Source organism: Leucoraja erinacea, chromosome 8 (assembly GCF_028641065.1).
Source record: "Leucoraja erinacea ecotype New England chromosome 8, Leri_hhj_1, whole genome shotgun sequence".
Lineage (NCBI taxonomy): Eukaryota > Metazoa > Chordata > Chondrichthyes > Rajiformes > Rajidae > Leucoraja > Leucoraja erinaceus.
In genome coordinates, this window is record NC_073384.1 from 72,779,424 (window position 1) to 72,794,981 (window position 15,558).

Sequence of the window (15,558 nt, forward strand, 5' to 3'; positions counted from 1 at the left end):
GCGGTTCTGGATTATAAAGAGCCGAGGGGCAGATTTGCTTTGCATCCCGTGTTCAGCTTTTGCTGCATACTGGAGACAAAGTCTCCATTGTGGGCCGGATGTCAAATAATGATGAGAGGGAGTTCAGGAAGGAGATTGAGAGCCTCGTGTCCTGGTGTTGAGACAACAACCTTTCTCTCAATGTCACCAATATAAAGGAGCTAGTGATCGACCAGGTACACATACCCCAGTTTGCATTGACGGTGCCGAAGTAGAGATGGTCGAAACCTTCAAATTCCTTGGAGTCAATATCACCAACAACTTCTCCTGGACCACCCATATTGAAGCAACGACCAAGAAAGCACACCAACGCTTCTACTTCCCTAAAACTCCTTAGGCATGTCCACTACAACTCGCACCAACCTCTTCAAATGCTCCGTGGAAAGCATTTTATCAGGATGCATCACAACTTGGTTTGGGAACCGCTCCAGCCAAGACCGCAAGAAATTGCAGAGATTGTAAACACAGCCCAGACCATCACACAAACCAATCCCTCTTCCATTGACTCCATTTATACCTCACGCTGCCTCGGCAAGGCCAGCAGCATAATCAAGGACGAGTCGCACTCTGGCCACTCCCTCCTCTCCCCTCTCCCATCAGGCAAAAGGTACAGAAGTGTGAAAATGCACACCTCCAGATTCAGGGACAGTTTCTTCCCAGCTGTTATCAGGCAACCGAATCATCCTACTAAAACTAGAAAGCAGTGCTGAACTACTATCTACCTCATTGGACTATCTTTGATTGGACTTTACTGGCTTTATCTAACACTAAACATTATTCATGTTAGTCCCTTCATCATGTATCTGTAAACTGTAAATGATTGTCATCATGTATTGTCTTTCCTCTGACCAGTTAGCATGCAACAAAAAAATTTCACTGTACCTCGGTACACGTGACAATAAACTAAACTAAATCATCAACCCCATTCAACTGTATGAGATGGTTACCATTCGTTAAGAAGATTGACCAAAACGGTTTAATTTATTGTCACGCGTACAGAGGTACGGTAAAAATGTTTTTTGTTGCGTGCTAACCACAGCGGAAATTACGTAGATTACGGTCAATCCATTTACAGTGTATTGATATCATAGTTAAAGCAAGGTCATGAGTGATAGGAGTTGAATTAGGCCATTCGGCCCATCAAGTCTACTCGGCCACTCAATCATGGCCGATCTATCTCTCCCTCCTAACCCCATTCTCCTGCCTTCTCCCCATAACCTCTGATATTTGTACTAATCAAGAATCAAGAATCTATCTATCTCTATTGCTGTGGAAGTAGAGATTTAAGAGTATGGAGCAATTGTAATATGAGTTTGTCAATCTACTTCTGTGGTTAACATGGTCGCCTGGGTTGGGCTCCATCTTGGAAGAAATGCGGCCTTATTTTTGGGCACCAGAGGCCCAGTTGACAATCATAGACATGTCACGTCATTAAAGAATCAAGGAGTGACTAGTTCCAAAAAGACTGATCAGCAATGTCATGGCCCTGGAACTGGCATTGAAGCTAAACGTGGGCTGCAGATTAGATCAAGTACAATCTAGCCCAATCTTTCACTTTACAAGGTGGAGCGCAAGTCTGTAAAATTATCTATCCTGCTGCATGTTGAAAACGAGGCAGAGCAGCATGTGCAACGTTGCAGATTATGCTCCTCTCGCTCTTAATCTATATTACTAAAAGTCTGTTCTTGACCGGTTTTGGCTATCTGTGCTGCAATTTCCAAGAGAACGCCACCACCTACGGCTGTCATTTTTGGCCACCTTGCTCAGAGCCCCCCTCCGCCGCATGTGTGCCGAGGATTTCTCCCGTTGATGAAAAATAGAAGAGATATTAATGTTTTTACAAAATTCTCCATTCTCTCTGCTGCTCCCGCTGGCGGCAGGGGGAGGGGCTATAAAACCAGGAAGTGGTGTGGCTCACAGTCTCTTCAAGATGGAGGAAGGCAGGGGGTCACGTTTCTCTGAGCTGTGAATAACACTGAACACATGCCTACTCAAATGTAACTGCCCTTAGTGGTTCTAAAATGCTTGCAGAATGTGTCTATTGGTTATAAAGCTTGCAAAAAAATGTCTATTGGTTCTAAAGCTTGCAAAAAAAATGTCTATTGGTTCTAAAGCTTGCAAAAAGTGTCTATTGGTTCTAAAGCTTGCAAAAAAGTGTGTCTATTGGTTCTAAAGCTTGCAAAAAAAATGTATATTGGTTCTAAAGCTTGCAAAAAAGTGTGTCTATTGGTTCTAAAGCTTGCAAAAAAAAGTGTCTATTGGTTCTAAAGCTTGCAAAAAATGTCTATTGGTTCTAAAGCTTGCAAAAAAATGTGTCTATTGGTTCTAAAGCTTGCAAAAAAAGTGTCTATTGGTTCTAAAGCTTGCAAAAAATGTCTATTGGTTCTAAAGCTTGCAAAAATGTCTCTCTATTGGTTCTAAAGCTTGCAAAAAAATGTCTATTGGTTCTAAAGCTTGCAAAAAAAAGTGTCTATTGGTTCTAAAGCTTGCAAAAAATGTCTATTGGTTCTAAAGCTTGCAAAAAAATGTCTATTGGTTCTAAAGCTTGCAAAAAAAATGTCTATTGGTTCTAAAGCTTGCAAAAAAAGTGTCTATTGGTTCTAAAGCTTGCAAAAAAAATGTCTATTGGTTCTAAAGCTTGCAAAAAGTGTCTCTATTGGTTCTAAAGCTTGCAAAAAATGTCTATTGGTTCTAAAGCTTGCAAAAAATGTCTATTGGTTCTAAAGCTTGCAAAAAAAAATGTGTCTATTGGTTCTAAAGCTTGCAAAAAAAATGTCTATTGGTTCTAAAGCTTGCAAAAAAAAGTGTCTATTGGTTCTAAAGCTTGCAAAAAATGTCTATTGGTTCTAAAGCTTGCAAAAAATGTCTATTGGTTCTAAAGCTTGCAAAAAGTGTCTCTATTGGTTCTAAAAGCTTGCAAAAAATGTCTATTGGTTCTAAAGCTTGCAAAAAAAGTGTCTATTGGTTCTAAAGCTTGCAAAAAAAGTGTCTATTGGTTCTAAAGCTTGCAAAAAAAATGTCTATTGGTTCTAAAGCTTGCAAAAAAAGTGTCTATTGGTTCTAAAGCTTGCTAAAAAAAAATGTCTATTGGTTCTAAAGCTTGCAAAAAATGTCTATTGGTTCTAAAGCTTGCAAAAAAATGTCTATTGGTTCTAAAGCTTGCAAAAAATGTGTCTATTGGTTCTAAAGCTTGCAAAAAATGTATATTGGTTCTAAAGCTTGCAAAAAAATGTCTATTGGTTTAAAGCTTGCAAAAAATGTCTATTGGTTCTAAAGCTTGCAAAAAAATGTCTATTGGTTCTAAAGCTTGCAAAAAAATGTCTATTGGTTCTAAAGCTTGCAAAAAAGTGTCTATTGGTTCTAAAGCTTGCAAAAAATGTCTATTGGTTCTAAAGCTTGCAAAAAAAATGTCTATTGGTTCTAAAGCTTGCAAAAAAGTGTCTATTGGTTCTAAAGCTTGCAAAAAAATGTCTATTGGTTCTAAAGCTTGCAAAAAAATGTCTATTGGTTCTAAAGCTTGCAAAAAAATGTCTATTGGTTCTAAAGCTTGCAAAAAAAGTGTCTATTGGTTCTAAAGCTTGCAAAAAAAGTGTCTATTGGTTCTAAAGCTTGCAAAAAAAATGTCTATTGGTTCTAAAGCTTGCAAAAAATGTCTATTGGTTCTAAAGCTTGCAAAAAAATGTCTATTGGTTCTAAAGCTTGCAAAAAATGTGTCTATTGGTTTCTAAAGCTTGCAAAAAAATGTCTATTGGTTCTAAAGCTTGCAAAAAAATGTCTATTGGTTCTAAAGCTTGCAAAAAGTGTCTATTTGTTCTAAAGCTTGCAAAAAAATGTCTATTGGTTCTAAAGCTTGCAAAAAAAGTGTCTATTGGTTCTAAAGCTTGCAAAAAAGTGTCTATTGGTTCTAAAGCTTGCAAAAAATGTCTATTGGTTCTAAAGCTTGCAGAAAAATGCTTATTGGTTCTAAAGCTTGCAAAACAATGTCTATTGGTTTCCCACTTAGTCTAGTAATGAATAAAACGTTGCTACTTCCACACCACTGGAACTTAGTTTAGAGGTACAGCGCAGAAACAGGCCCTTCGGCCCACCGAGTCCACACCAACCAATGATCCCCGCACATTAACACTATTCTACACACACTAGGTAAATTTACATTTATATCAAGCCAATTAACCCTCACGGTCACTGGGAGAACGTCAAACATCCGTACAGATAGCACCCGTAGTCAGGATCGCTCTAAAGGCAACAACACTAGACTTTGCTAGCACGCGCCGGGGGCTCCAACAACAAGACCCGGAGCGTGGCCTTGCATCACCCGGCGCGGCGTAAATAGCCGCGGGACAATTACCATCCCCCGCCGGGGGCTTTGACTCTGACATCGGGAAGGGAATGCGGAGTGCAGGGGAGAGATAAGCCTTTGCCTTCCATCACAGCGAGGAGGAGATGTGCTGTGATGGATGTTTGTGTAAATTGTGTTGTGTCTTGGTTCTTTCTTGTGTGTATGACTGCAGAAACGACATTTCATTTGAACCTCAATGGGGTTCAAATGACAAATAAATTGTATTGTATTGTATTGTATTGTATAACACAGCATGTACATATTATACTTAACAATGAGAATTGCTGACATGCAAAAATAAATGTTTAAGAGAGAACAGCAGATGATGGAACAATCGAAGGTAGACTAAAATACTGGAGAAACTCAGCGGGTGAGGCAGCATCTGTGGAGCAAAGGAAATAGGTGATGTTTCGGGCCGAGACCCTTCTTCAGAGTGATCGTCGGGGGGGGGGGGGGGGGGGGGGCGGAAGAAGAAAGGAAGAGGCGGAGACTGTAGACTGTGGGAGAGCTTGGAAGGGGAGGGGAAGGAGGGAGAAAGCAAGGACTAACGGTGTTGTGTATTTGGGTGCTTGGAACTCACTTAAAATAACACTCAGATACGGGAGTACACGAACAAGCTTCTTTATTCCAGGACGCCACCTTGAGCGCATTCGTCCCCTCGCAGAAGACATAACATATGCTAAAGGGCCTGTCCCACGAGCATGCGACTGCATGCGGCAAGCGCAACCAGACCGGAAGCGGGGGCTGCGCGGAGGTCGAGTGAGTGACGTGAAGTTCGAGCGAAGTCTGCGGGAAGTTCGCGAATGACTTACGGTTTCCGGCGTTGAGACGCTGCGTATGCCCGTCGATGCGGTGCGTACGATGTCAAGGCGGCTGTGGGCCGGCAGGCCATTGCCGCGCGGAATTTTTGAACACTGTCAGTTTTTCGGAGCCCCGCGCGATGTCGGGACCAGCTCAACTCCATACAGCTCCGGCGATCAAAGTGGGACCGGCCCCGCGAGGCCGTACGCTCAAGCGACCACGTTAGATTGTGCTTGCCGTATGCAGTCGAATGCTCGTGGGCCAGGCCCTTAACTATATCACATACATCACACTGCTCCCCCTTTAACTCGGAGGCGGATAACACCATTGTGATTACATTAAATATAATTGATTAACACACTGTTGCAAAATTATATTATTACAGTCATCTTACATTACATCCTCATAACTGTAATAATCGTATCTAAACTTTAGCAAATTTTTCATTACACCCATCTTCCTTAAACCAAATACATTACGCCTTGCATTTTTTGTTCCTCGATGTGTAAATCTGCTTCTTCCCTTTTAAATGTCCTAATCTAATTTGCAAATTTCTTCCTGTTCCTGTTCTGCGTTTCATTTTCTGGTTCATGAATTTGCTTTGTTTTCCTCTTTGTAGGTGGGATCTGACCCATGGCTGCAAGTTTTCGTTTTCTAGCAGCTTCCTCTGTTGTTCAATTTCCTGGCGCTGCGCATTTATCTGCTCTTGTTGTTTAATGAGATTCTGCAATGCATAACTATTTGTCCATTGCTCAGTGAAGGAAGCTCCATGCTGGGCTATAGTGAAGTGTCCTAATCGCAATTGGTCCTGCATACTTTTGTCTCGACCGCCAAGCCTCTCTTCTTTAGACTTTTCTATTAACAGCTTTTTGGTCATTGTCACACATTTATTTAACTGTTCTTTGTATTGTTTAAGCTTTTTTTATTGTTCATCTATTTGTCTTCTTAAATCACCTTTCTGGTTATTCCTCAAGAAGTAGGATCTATATTGTCTTTGCAATACAACAGTGGCTTTGATTTGTGCTCTGTATAGTTTTCTTGCTTCATAAGCAAGGTAGTGAGACTGCACTACAACTGCTGTATAATTCAATTTGAGGACGTTTTTTCCTATATTGTTTAAGCCTTTTGTATCGTTTGCCTTTTCTGTTGTGCATCTATTTGGCTCCTTAGGTCTTTCCTATACCAAATCATACAAAGTACTGACTGAACTTTTACAGTAGCCCTCTTTTGCTTAACCCACTGCCTAACCACCATACCCTTGTAGGCAGCCTGAATGCTAATGGTTGCATACCTCATTGACTGATATTGCACAAACTGGGAATGCCCTATTTTGCATGCTTTGTACCATCTCTGGATCGAAATGACTGCTTGTTGCATAGCTCTGTAGCGTACCCTTGATTGGTAACCATAGTATGCAGCTTGCAGAGTGACTACAGCTGCCTATTGCATCAAGAAATGTTTTCTTGTAATGCACATCATTAAGACTGACTTAATATGGCATGTTGCCTTGATTTTCTCAACCAATTCTCTGGCTTTAATCCTGCAGTAGAAGGCCTGAATACAAACCACTGCTTTTCTCAAACTATTATAATGTCTCACTTGGACATCTCTTATCTGGCAAGCTCTGTATCGTTGCTGTACCGCAATGGCAGACCAGTGTCGTTTCTTGAAATACTGACGCTGTTTATGCATCTGATAATAAGTCTGTATGACCTTGGCAGATTTGTGTATGCACCGCAATTGCTTTCGAATAAGCATTCCTCGGTAGGCAGCCTGAAGCAGCACAACGCTGCTGCATACCTTCATGTAAGTTTTGTGATCTCTTTCCATTTGAAGGTGTGCCCTATAATGGGTTTGTACTATTATAGCTGCCAATCTCATTGCCCTGTATGGACGGTATACTCTGTTATACTCCGGACCCTCTTTTCTACTCACGGTTGGGCTGACTCTGCTCTCGGCCGGGCTGACTTCGTCTTCGTCGGTGGCTTCTCTGGACCTGTCTGGGGCCTACACGGTACTAGGCCCTCACTCGACGTCGGTGGCAGCTCCTGGGCCTGGCTGTGGATTACACGGCCCTGGAAAATGTTCGAAGTCCGTGGCGGTCACAGGACCTGTCCGTGGCCTACACGGTACACGGTCCTGGAACTCACCCGAAGTCGGTGCCGGCTGCCGGGCCTCTTCTGCCCCTTTGCTGTGGCTGCACAGCCCTGGAAAGCGTTCCAGGTAAGTTGACACCGTCGCTGTCCTGCTGGTTAGGCTTCCAGCTTTCGGCTGTGTTCTTCGTTGACATTTATTTACTGCCCCATTTGTTTTCCTTGTGCTCTTGCTTCCCGTTCTGACCTTTATTTTCCTTGGCACCAATTCAAAACCATTTGGCACCAAATTCTTTGCTTGGTGCCATTCCATTTTGTTTCCAAACACAACCTCTTCTTTTTAACTTTGTTTTTTCTTGACAGCCCTTCTTCTTTCTTCTTTTATCCTTGTCGCCAATTGTTGTGTATTTGGGTGCTTGGAACTGACTTAAAATAACACTCAGACACGGGAGTAAACTAACAAGATTCTTTATTCCAGGATGCCACCTTGAGTCTCTGCCAGTGCATTCGTCCCTTCACACAACACATAACATATGCTAATTATATCACATACATCACACTGCTCCCCCTTTAACTTGGAGGCAGGTAACACCATTTATATAATATACACCACAAACGGGTCTGGATTTCGACGTGGTCATAGAGTTGGAGGGAAGGAGGAATCACAGAGGCGGGGGGGGGGGGGGGGGGGGGGGGGGTGGGGGGGGGTGGGGGGGGGAACTTCAGAGTGTGACTTCAAAGTAGACATACCTTGAGGAGATTTCGCAGTGGTGAAGACAAAATGTTTAGGAAAGAACTGCAGATGCTGGAAAAATCGAAGGTAGACAAAAATGCTGAGAATTAGTGAGTCAAAGAAGGAGGTTCTAGACAAAGTAAGCAAAAACTTAATCTAAAAACTTTAGCCCAGTTCATCAATGAGGAGAGGGAAAGGAAGAGTTGTGCATAAATGGGGCTGCATTTTTATAGGGCATTCTTTGAAGTGTAATTATTGTTCAAACTTCTTATAAATAACCATGTAAACTAACCAGTTAATCTATTTTCTAATTTAAGGGCCTGTCCCACTTTCACGACCATTTTTACTCGTGGACATTTTTCATCATGTTGAAAAAACACCCCCAACTACTTGATGCCACGAGTCCCTACGACTAGCATCACGACCTGCTACGACATACCTATGACCTTGTGACGACCATGCTGCGATTATGAGTCAAGGGCAAACTTGGCAGAGGTCGTGAATTAGGTCGTGAAATGGGACAGCCCCTTTACAATGACATAAAACTTTCAAATTTAACTAAGTCCCTTGAGATACTTGCCATTTGGAAGTCCATATTTGTTCATTTGGAACTTGTCAAGGGTCAAGAGTGTTTAATTGTCATATGTAACTTGAGGGACTAAGGGCAATTATTGGTTTAGTTAAACCCCCTTTTCACGGGGCGACTTGACGCAAGAGGTAACCAGAGTTTAACATCGTGGGAACCTCGTGCGGTAACAGTACGGCATTCGTGGACCACCGTGGCGCTAACGGCAGGTAATCGTGTAACTTGGGTACTCGGGAGAAAATTCAAACATGTTTGAATTTGTCCAAGAGTGACTTGTACACTTGTGGTTGAGCATTGCAACATTTTATGAACGTAGTGGCCAGTGCGATATCCGTAGTAACTCTTGCGGTTACCGTGGGAACTCCTGCGAACGGTGAACCCGGAAGTTGGATAGAGTGAATCCAGCCAGTTTGCTATTTACATACAAATCTAATAAAACTAGCTAAGCATTTCATTAATGTCAGTGTGTCTCTTTTTGTCTGAAAGCAGTTTCTAACTGGAGGAACTCCGCGGGCCAGGCAGCATCTACGGAGGGAAATTGACAGGCGAGCCTTTCCTCAGGCTGCCTTATCTCTCTACCCCCCCAACTCCCACCCACACACACAAATGCTGGAGAAACTCAGCAGGTGCAGCAGCATCTATGGAATGAAGGAAACAGGCAACGTTTCGGCCCGAAAAGTTGCTTATTTCTTGTGTATGTGTCGGAAGGAACAGCAGATGCCGGTTTAAAGAGAATGAGTTCGACGGCAGGCAGCATCTTTGGAGAGAAGGAATGGGTGACATTTCGGGTCGAGACCCTTCTGATATGCTGCTTGTCCCGCTGAGCTACATGTTGTGTCTATCTTTGTTTTAATCCAGCATCTGCAGTTCCTTCCTGGCCGAACCCGATTGAAAGATGAGAGGCTGGGCGATAGAAATCATTAATTGAATTAAATAACTAGATACCTGTCTAATCGTATCTATGGGATTGGACAAGCTAGATGGAGGAAGAATGTTCCCGATGTTGGGGGAGGTCAGAACCAGGGTCCCAGTTTTACAGTCTACCGTGGGAACTCTTTAATTACAGCGGGAAACCTTCAGTTTCCCAGGGGGTCGGGACGGGACTGGAGTTGGGAGGGAAAGGTGGGGGAGTCGAGGAAGAGGAGGGGGAGACAGATGGTGGTGTCTTCATTTACTGGCGGTGGGTGTCTGTCACTGAAACAGGCAGGTGAGATTTCGCATTCACCTTGTGTGTGCCTCTCTCTCTCTCTCTCTCTCTCTCTCTCTCTCCCTCCCACACAGGCATGAATGGAGGAACTCCGCGGGCCAGGCAGCATTTACGGAGGGAAATGGACAGGCGACCCATTCTTCAGGCTGCCTTATGTCTCCCCCCCCCCCCCCCCCCCCCACCCCCACTCCCACCCACACACGCGAATGCTGGAGAAACTCAGCGGGTGCAGCAGCATCTATGGAACTAAGGAAATAGACAACGTTTCGGCCCCGCTGCACCCGCTGAGTTTCCCCAGCATTCGTGTGTGTGGGTAGGAGTTGGGCGGGGGGGGGGGGAGAGAGACATAAGGCAGCCTGAAGAATGGGTCGCCTGTCCATTTCTCTCCGTAGATGCTGCCTGGCCCGCGGAGTTCCTCCAGTCATGCCTGTGTGAGAGGGAGGGAGGAGAGAGAGAGAGAGAGAGAGAGAGAGAGAGAGAGAGGCAGTCCTGGTCAGTCCTTTGAAGATAGACACCAGTTGCTTGGAGCAACTCAGCGGGACAGGCAGCATCTCTGGAGAGAAGGAACGGGTGGCGTTTCGGGCTGAAAGTTTCTTCAGACTGAAAGTTTCACCTCTCAGTAGATCATAAAATAACACAATCATCACGGCCAATGTGAGACACAGTCTTTATTCATATTTGACAAAATAAAAAGACGACTTCTTGCACATATTGAGAGAAGGTGCATCACACCAAACAACATTTGTCTAAAAAAACACAGATTATTCTTCAGCTCATTAAAGAGCTCGGGTGAAAAAAACCAATATAGTGTGTGACAACAAAGGAACATCATTTGTGCCACGTGATTAACTACACTACAGTCCACGATGTTCATTCACGATTAACGGGAAAGATCGGGAGACGGACAAGTCACTCGCAAAAATGACAGAATTGCCGAGTACCGTGGGAACTCTTTGTCTACCCCCCCGTTATATCGTGTGATATCGTGCTAGACCACGACCACTCCACTCTGGCTACATCTTGCGTCAAGTCGCCCCGTGAAAACTAGCCATGAGGAAATTGCTTGTGTGGCAGGGAGGTGTCAGAAAGATTATTGTGAAGGTGCTGAGCCTGGTAAAAAGTAATACTGAAGAAAAGATCATGTCCTGAAATGTCCTCTGCCTGTTCGCTCCTCATGTGCAGTCTAATCCACTGAGTTCGGTCAGCACTTTATGTTATACTCAGGGAATGACTCATATCATCCAGCAAGGATCCATGTTGGTATCCCAACTATTCCCCTTTTTTATCAACCATTTACATAATGGAATGAACAGTCCAGTTAACCAAGGATGTTCCTTCTGCAGGATTTATCTTTTTGCCACTACTAACACACATTGAGGGACTGATGTGCTTCTCAGTGTAGAAGTGTTTCATGAAAACAAATTAATAATTAAAAATCCACGATTAGTAAATCGTGGCACGGCAAGGTGGCTCATCGATCCTGACTACGGGTGCTGTCTGTACGGAGTTTGTACGATCTCCCCATGGCCTGTGTGGGATTTCCCCGGGTGCTCTAGTTTCCTCCCACACTCCAAACTTGTGCAGGTTTGTAGGTTAATTGGCTTGGTGTAAGTGTAAATTGTCCCCAGTGTGTGTAGGATAGTGTTAGTGTGCAGGAATCGATGGTCGGTGCGGACATGGTGGGCCGAAGGGCCTGTTTCCTCTAAACTAAACTAAACTAAACAAAATCCAGGTGAAAGCTAGTGTTGGTCATAGTGCTCCAAAGATAGAAATATATGTTCGTCAAATGTAAGGAGATGCAGACTTGATGTTAACTTATCTTCAGTGAATCACATTTTCATGGCTTGTAACAATATATTATTTATATTGTCACAAAATATTAATGTTTTTTTTTAATCATGTGTTTTTTTTCATTGCCCTCCCTTCACCAGTCCAAAGAAGCTGACCTGGCAGTAATAAACATACTCCTGGAAAGTTCGCAGTTGACCACAGAGAAATTCCGACAGTGGAAAGAAGATTATTCACTATTGCTGCAGGATATTTGCAAAGGAGCCCAGTCTAAAGTTTGTGCCGCAAGGAATTCTGGAATGCTGGAGAATCGGGTACCGTCATCCCTCGTATCAGATGTTTAATTTGGACATTTAACTTACCCAGATGTGGTACTTTGTCTTGGTCGAACAAAGTTGTTTCCTGAAGCACTAAGAATTATAGGACTTCCAACAAGCCAATCTAGCCAGTAAACTAATAAGAAACAGTGCTTATTGTGACTTTAGGTCATCATTTTCATCTTTCATCACAGGACTTGTGAATGATTATTTAATTTATAGGCAATTGCACTGTGTAATGGCTACAGTTTTATTTGTAAGTAAACACCTCTTTAGAGGGTCGAAGTTTATAGAGAACATTCATAGTCTATTTTTGTTTTATTCTATTTATTCTCAATTGTGATCGGGCATGAAATGGTTCTGAAGCCTGCAGTATCTGAAACATATTTGCACATGTAAAAAAATCTGTATATATGAAATGTCACTTGAGAAACAAATACAATGCCAATGATTCCACTGAAAGTAAAGGCTAATGTGCATATTAAGTCCCATTTTTTTTTAAAAACAATTGCAGTTGAAACCATCAGCACAATAAAAATGTGCCTGCAAACGATAAGGTCATAAGTGATAGGAGCAGAATTAGGCCATTCGGCCCATCAGATCTACTCGCCCATTCAATCATGGCTGATCTATCTCTCCCTCCTAACCCCATTCTCCTGACCTCTCCCCGTAACCCTTGACACCCGTACATGTAGTTGAAGAGACATGATCTTCAGGGATATGGGGTTGGTTGTTTGGAAGTGGGGGAGGTTCTCTTTCAACAATTGTCCTACAGTGATGTAAATTGTCTATAATGTACATTCTCGTTTACATTCTCATTTAATTGTACCAATCAAAGGTTTGTTGTAAAACATAGTGCAATGAGGATATTTTTTCTATTCTTTCACCATTATAAAATCATAATAAATTGGAATAAACAAGAGGTCGAATAAGCGTTTAATTATTGATAGGAGTGTCTCGGACTGTCTTGTCACTCAGAACATTAACAATCCGCAGGAATGTTTTCTCCACATGGGAAGTACTAGTACTAAGAATAATCCTTGATGTAAAATGTAAAAGGTCATTCATCCATTTCAGCAGCTGTAGGGACTGGGAGTTAGTGCTGGAGTGCCTGTTTGTACAAAACACTGCTGCCATGGATTGTGTTGTATTTTTTTGATTCAGCCTTTGCGCAATCCAAAGTGGTCTTGTGCGACCATTTGCAGGTAACATTACGACAATAATGAAATTAGGCTGTGCGGTTCCAGTCGGGCCACTGTCCATATAATATAACCATATAACCATATAACAATTACAGCACGGAAACAGGCCATCTCGACCCTTCTAGTCCGTGCCGAACACATACTCTCCCCTAGTCCCATATACCTGCACTCAGACCATAACCCTCCATTCCCTTCCCGTCCATATAACTATCCAATTTATTTTTAAATGATAAAAACGAACCTGCCTCCACCACCTTCACTGGAAGCTCATTCCACACAGCTACCATTCTCTGAGTAAAGAAGTTCCCCCTCATGTTACCCCAAAACTTCAGTCCCTTAATTCTCAAGTCATGTCCCCTTGTTTGAATCTTCCCTAGAAGAAGAAGAAGAAGAATAACCTTTAATAATCCTTTACAGGAAATTACAGTGCCACAACAGCTTCAAGACAGACATAACACCACACATTCCCTACTCTCAGTGGGAACAGCTTTTCCACGTCAACTCTGTCTATCCCTCTCATAATTTTAAAAACCTCTATCAAGTCCCCCCTTAACCTTCTGCGCTCCAAAGAATAAAGCCCTAACTTGTTCAACCTTTCCCTGTAACTTAGTTGCAGAAACCCAGGCAACATTCTAGTAAATCTCCTCTGTCCAGGAGGAATACCTAATGATGACCTAACCGCCGTGAGGGGGGGGGGACAAGGGGCAACCCGGGCTTGGGGGAATGGCTGTGAGGGGGGGGGAGGAAGAAAAGAACCCGGGCATGGGGGGGGAATGGGGGGGGGGGGGGGGGGGGGGGGGGGGGGGGGGAAAGGAGGAACCAGTAGGGGGATACTGTGTGGTAACTGGTGGGCTGTGTGGAATGAGCTTCCAGTGAAGGTGGTGGAGGCAGGGTTTTTTATCATTAAAAATAAATTGGATAGTTATATGGACGGGAAAGGGAATGGAAGGTTATGGTCTGAGCGCAGGTATATGGGACTAGGGGGATTATGTGTTCGGCACGGACTAGAAGGGTCGAGATGGCCTGTTTCCGTGCTGTAATTGTTATATGGTTATACTTTGTAACTTTGTCAGTGCCCTTTTTGTGATGACTATTTGCATACCTTGGGTGTGTAAAACAAGGAATATCAGTGTGACTTGTCACGTGCGACAATAAAGTATCATTCATTCATTCATTCATTCATTCATTCATTCATTCATTCATTCATTCATTCATGTTCATGTTCAACTGTCAATCAACACAAAATTGACTGTGGAATCCAGAAAATTGGAAAATGGGGGCAACAGGGTGGCGCAGCGGTAGAGTTGCTGCTTTACAGCGCTTGCAACACCAGAGACCCAGGTTCATCCCGACTACGGGTGCTGTCTGTACGGAGTTTGCACGTTCTCCCCGTGACCTGCGTGGGTTTTCTCTGAAATCTTCGGATTCCGCCCACACTCCGAAGAATTACAGGTACATAGGTTAATTGGTTTGGTGTGAAGTGTTCCCAGTGTGTGTAGGATAGTGTTAATGTGCGAGGATCGCTAGTCGGTGCGGACTCGGTGAGTCGAAGGGCCTTTTTCCGCACTGTATACACTGTATAAACTAAACTAAATTAAATCACAAAGGGAATGCAACTCGTTGATTTAAATGTCTTTCAAAGGCTCATTCAGCTCACGACAGGACACTTAAAGTCTCCCTGGAAACTGATCAAACATCTGTCAAAAGGGTTCTGATCGTGATCAGACCATAAAACACACAGAGGGAGTTCATCCCATTGGTGACAATGGCTCCTCTCCCATGAGACGGACAACCCTCTCCTCCAATCTATTAATTGGCAAGGCTAGGGCGGCACGGTGGCACAGGGGTAGAGTTGCTGCTGAACAGCGCTGGAGGCCCGGGTTCGATCCCGACTACGGGTGCTGTCTGTACGGAGTTTGTACGTTCTCCCCGTGACCTGCGTGGGTTTTCCCCAAGATATCCAGTTTCCTCCCACGCTCCAAAGACGTACAGGTGTGTAGGTTGATTGGCTTGGTATAAATGTTAAGTGTCCCTTGTGTGTAGGATAGTGTTAATGTGCGGGGATCGTTGATCGGCATGGTCACGGTGGGCCGAAGGGCCTGTTTCCTTGCTGTATCTCGAAACTAAACTAAATTTGGCTGTGCTGAGATGACACCCTTCTGTTCCGCTGATCTCCTTCCTATTCCTTCATGAAGGATAAGATGTGAATGATAATTGTTGAGGTATGGGTTGGTGGAGGCAGCAATTGTCTGTGGGGGTGGGGGTGCACTGTGGGGGGATAGATATACAGCGTGGAAACATGCCCTTTGGCCCAACGAATCCGCACCGACCAGCCATCCACGCACATTAACACTATCCTACACTTGGGACAATTTTTACATTTATATCAGACATGTGAGTGTCTGTCTCTCCCCTAATTGTCAGCTTTAAGAATGGTATGTACAATGCAGCAG

At 43.6% G+C, this 15,558-nt stretch overlaps 1 protein-coding gene across 2 annotated transcripts in view; it reads left to right on the forward strand.

Moving 5' to 3' along the window:
* ipcef1 (interaction protein for cytohesin exchange factors 1) overlaps window positions 1-13,466 on the forward strand; it is a 134,463-nt gene extending 120,997 nt beyond the window's left edge. Inside the window, exon 11 of one of the 2 annotated variants that reach the window (XM_055639982.1) lies at window positions 11,730-13,466. In XM_055639982.1, the coding sequence (XP_055495957.1) occupies window positions 11,730-11,930 (201 nt within the window). In that variant the 3' untranslated portion in view covers window positions 11,931-13,466. The remainder of the gene's footprint in view (window positions 1-11,729) is intronic. The other variant, XM_055639983.1, reaches the window with a different exon arrangement.
* Window positions 13,467-15,558: the final 2,092 nt, after the last annotated feature.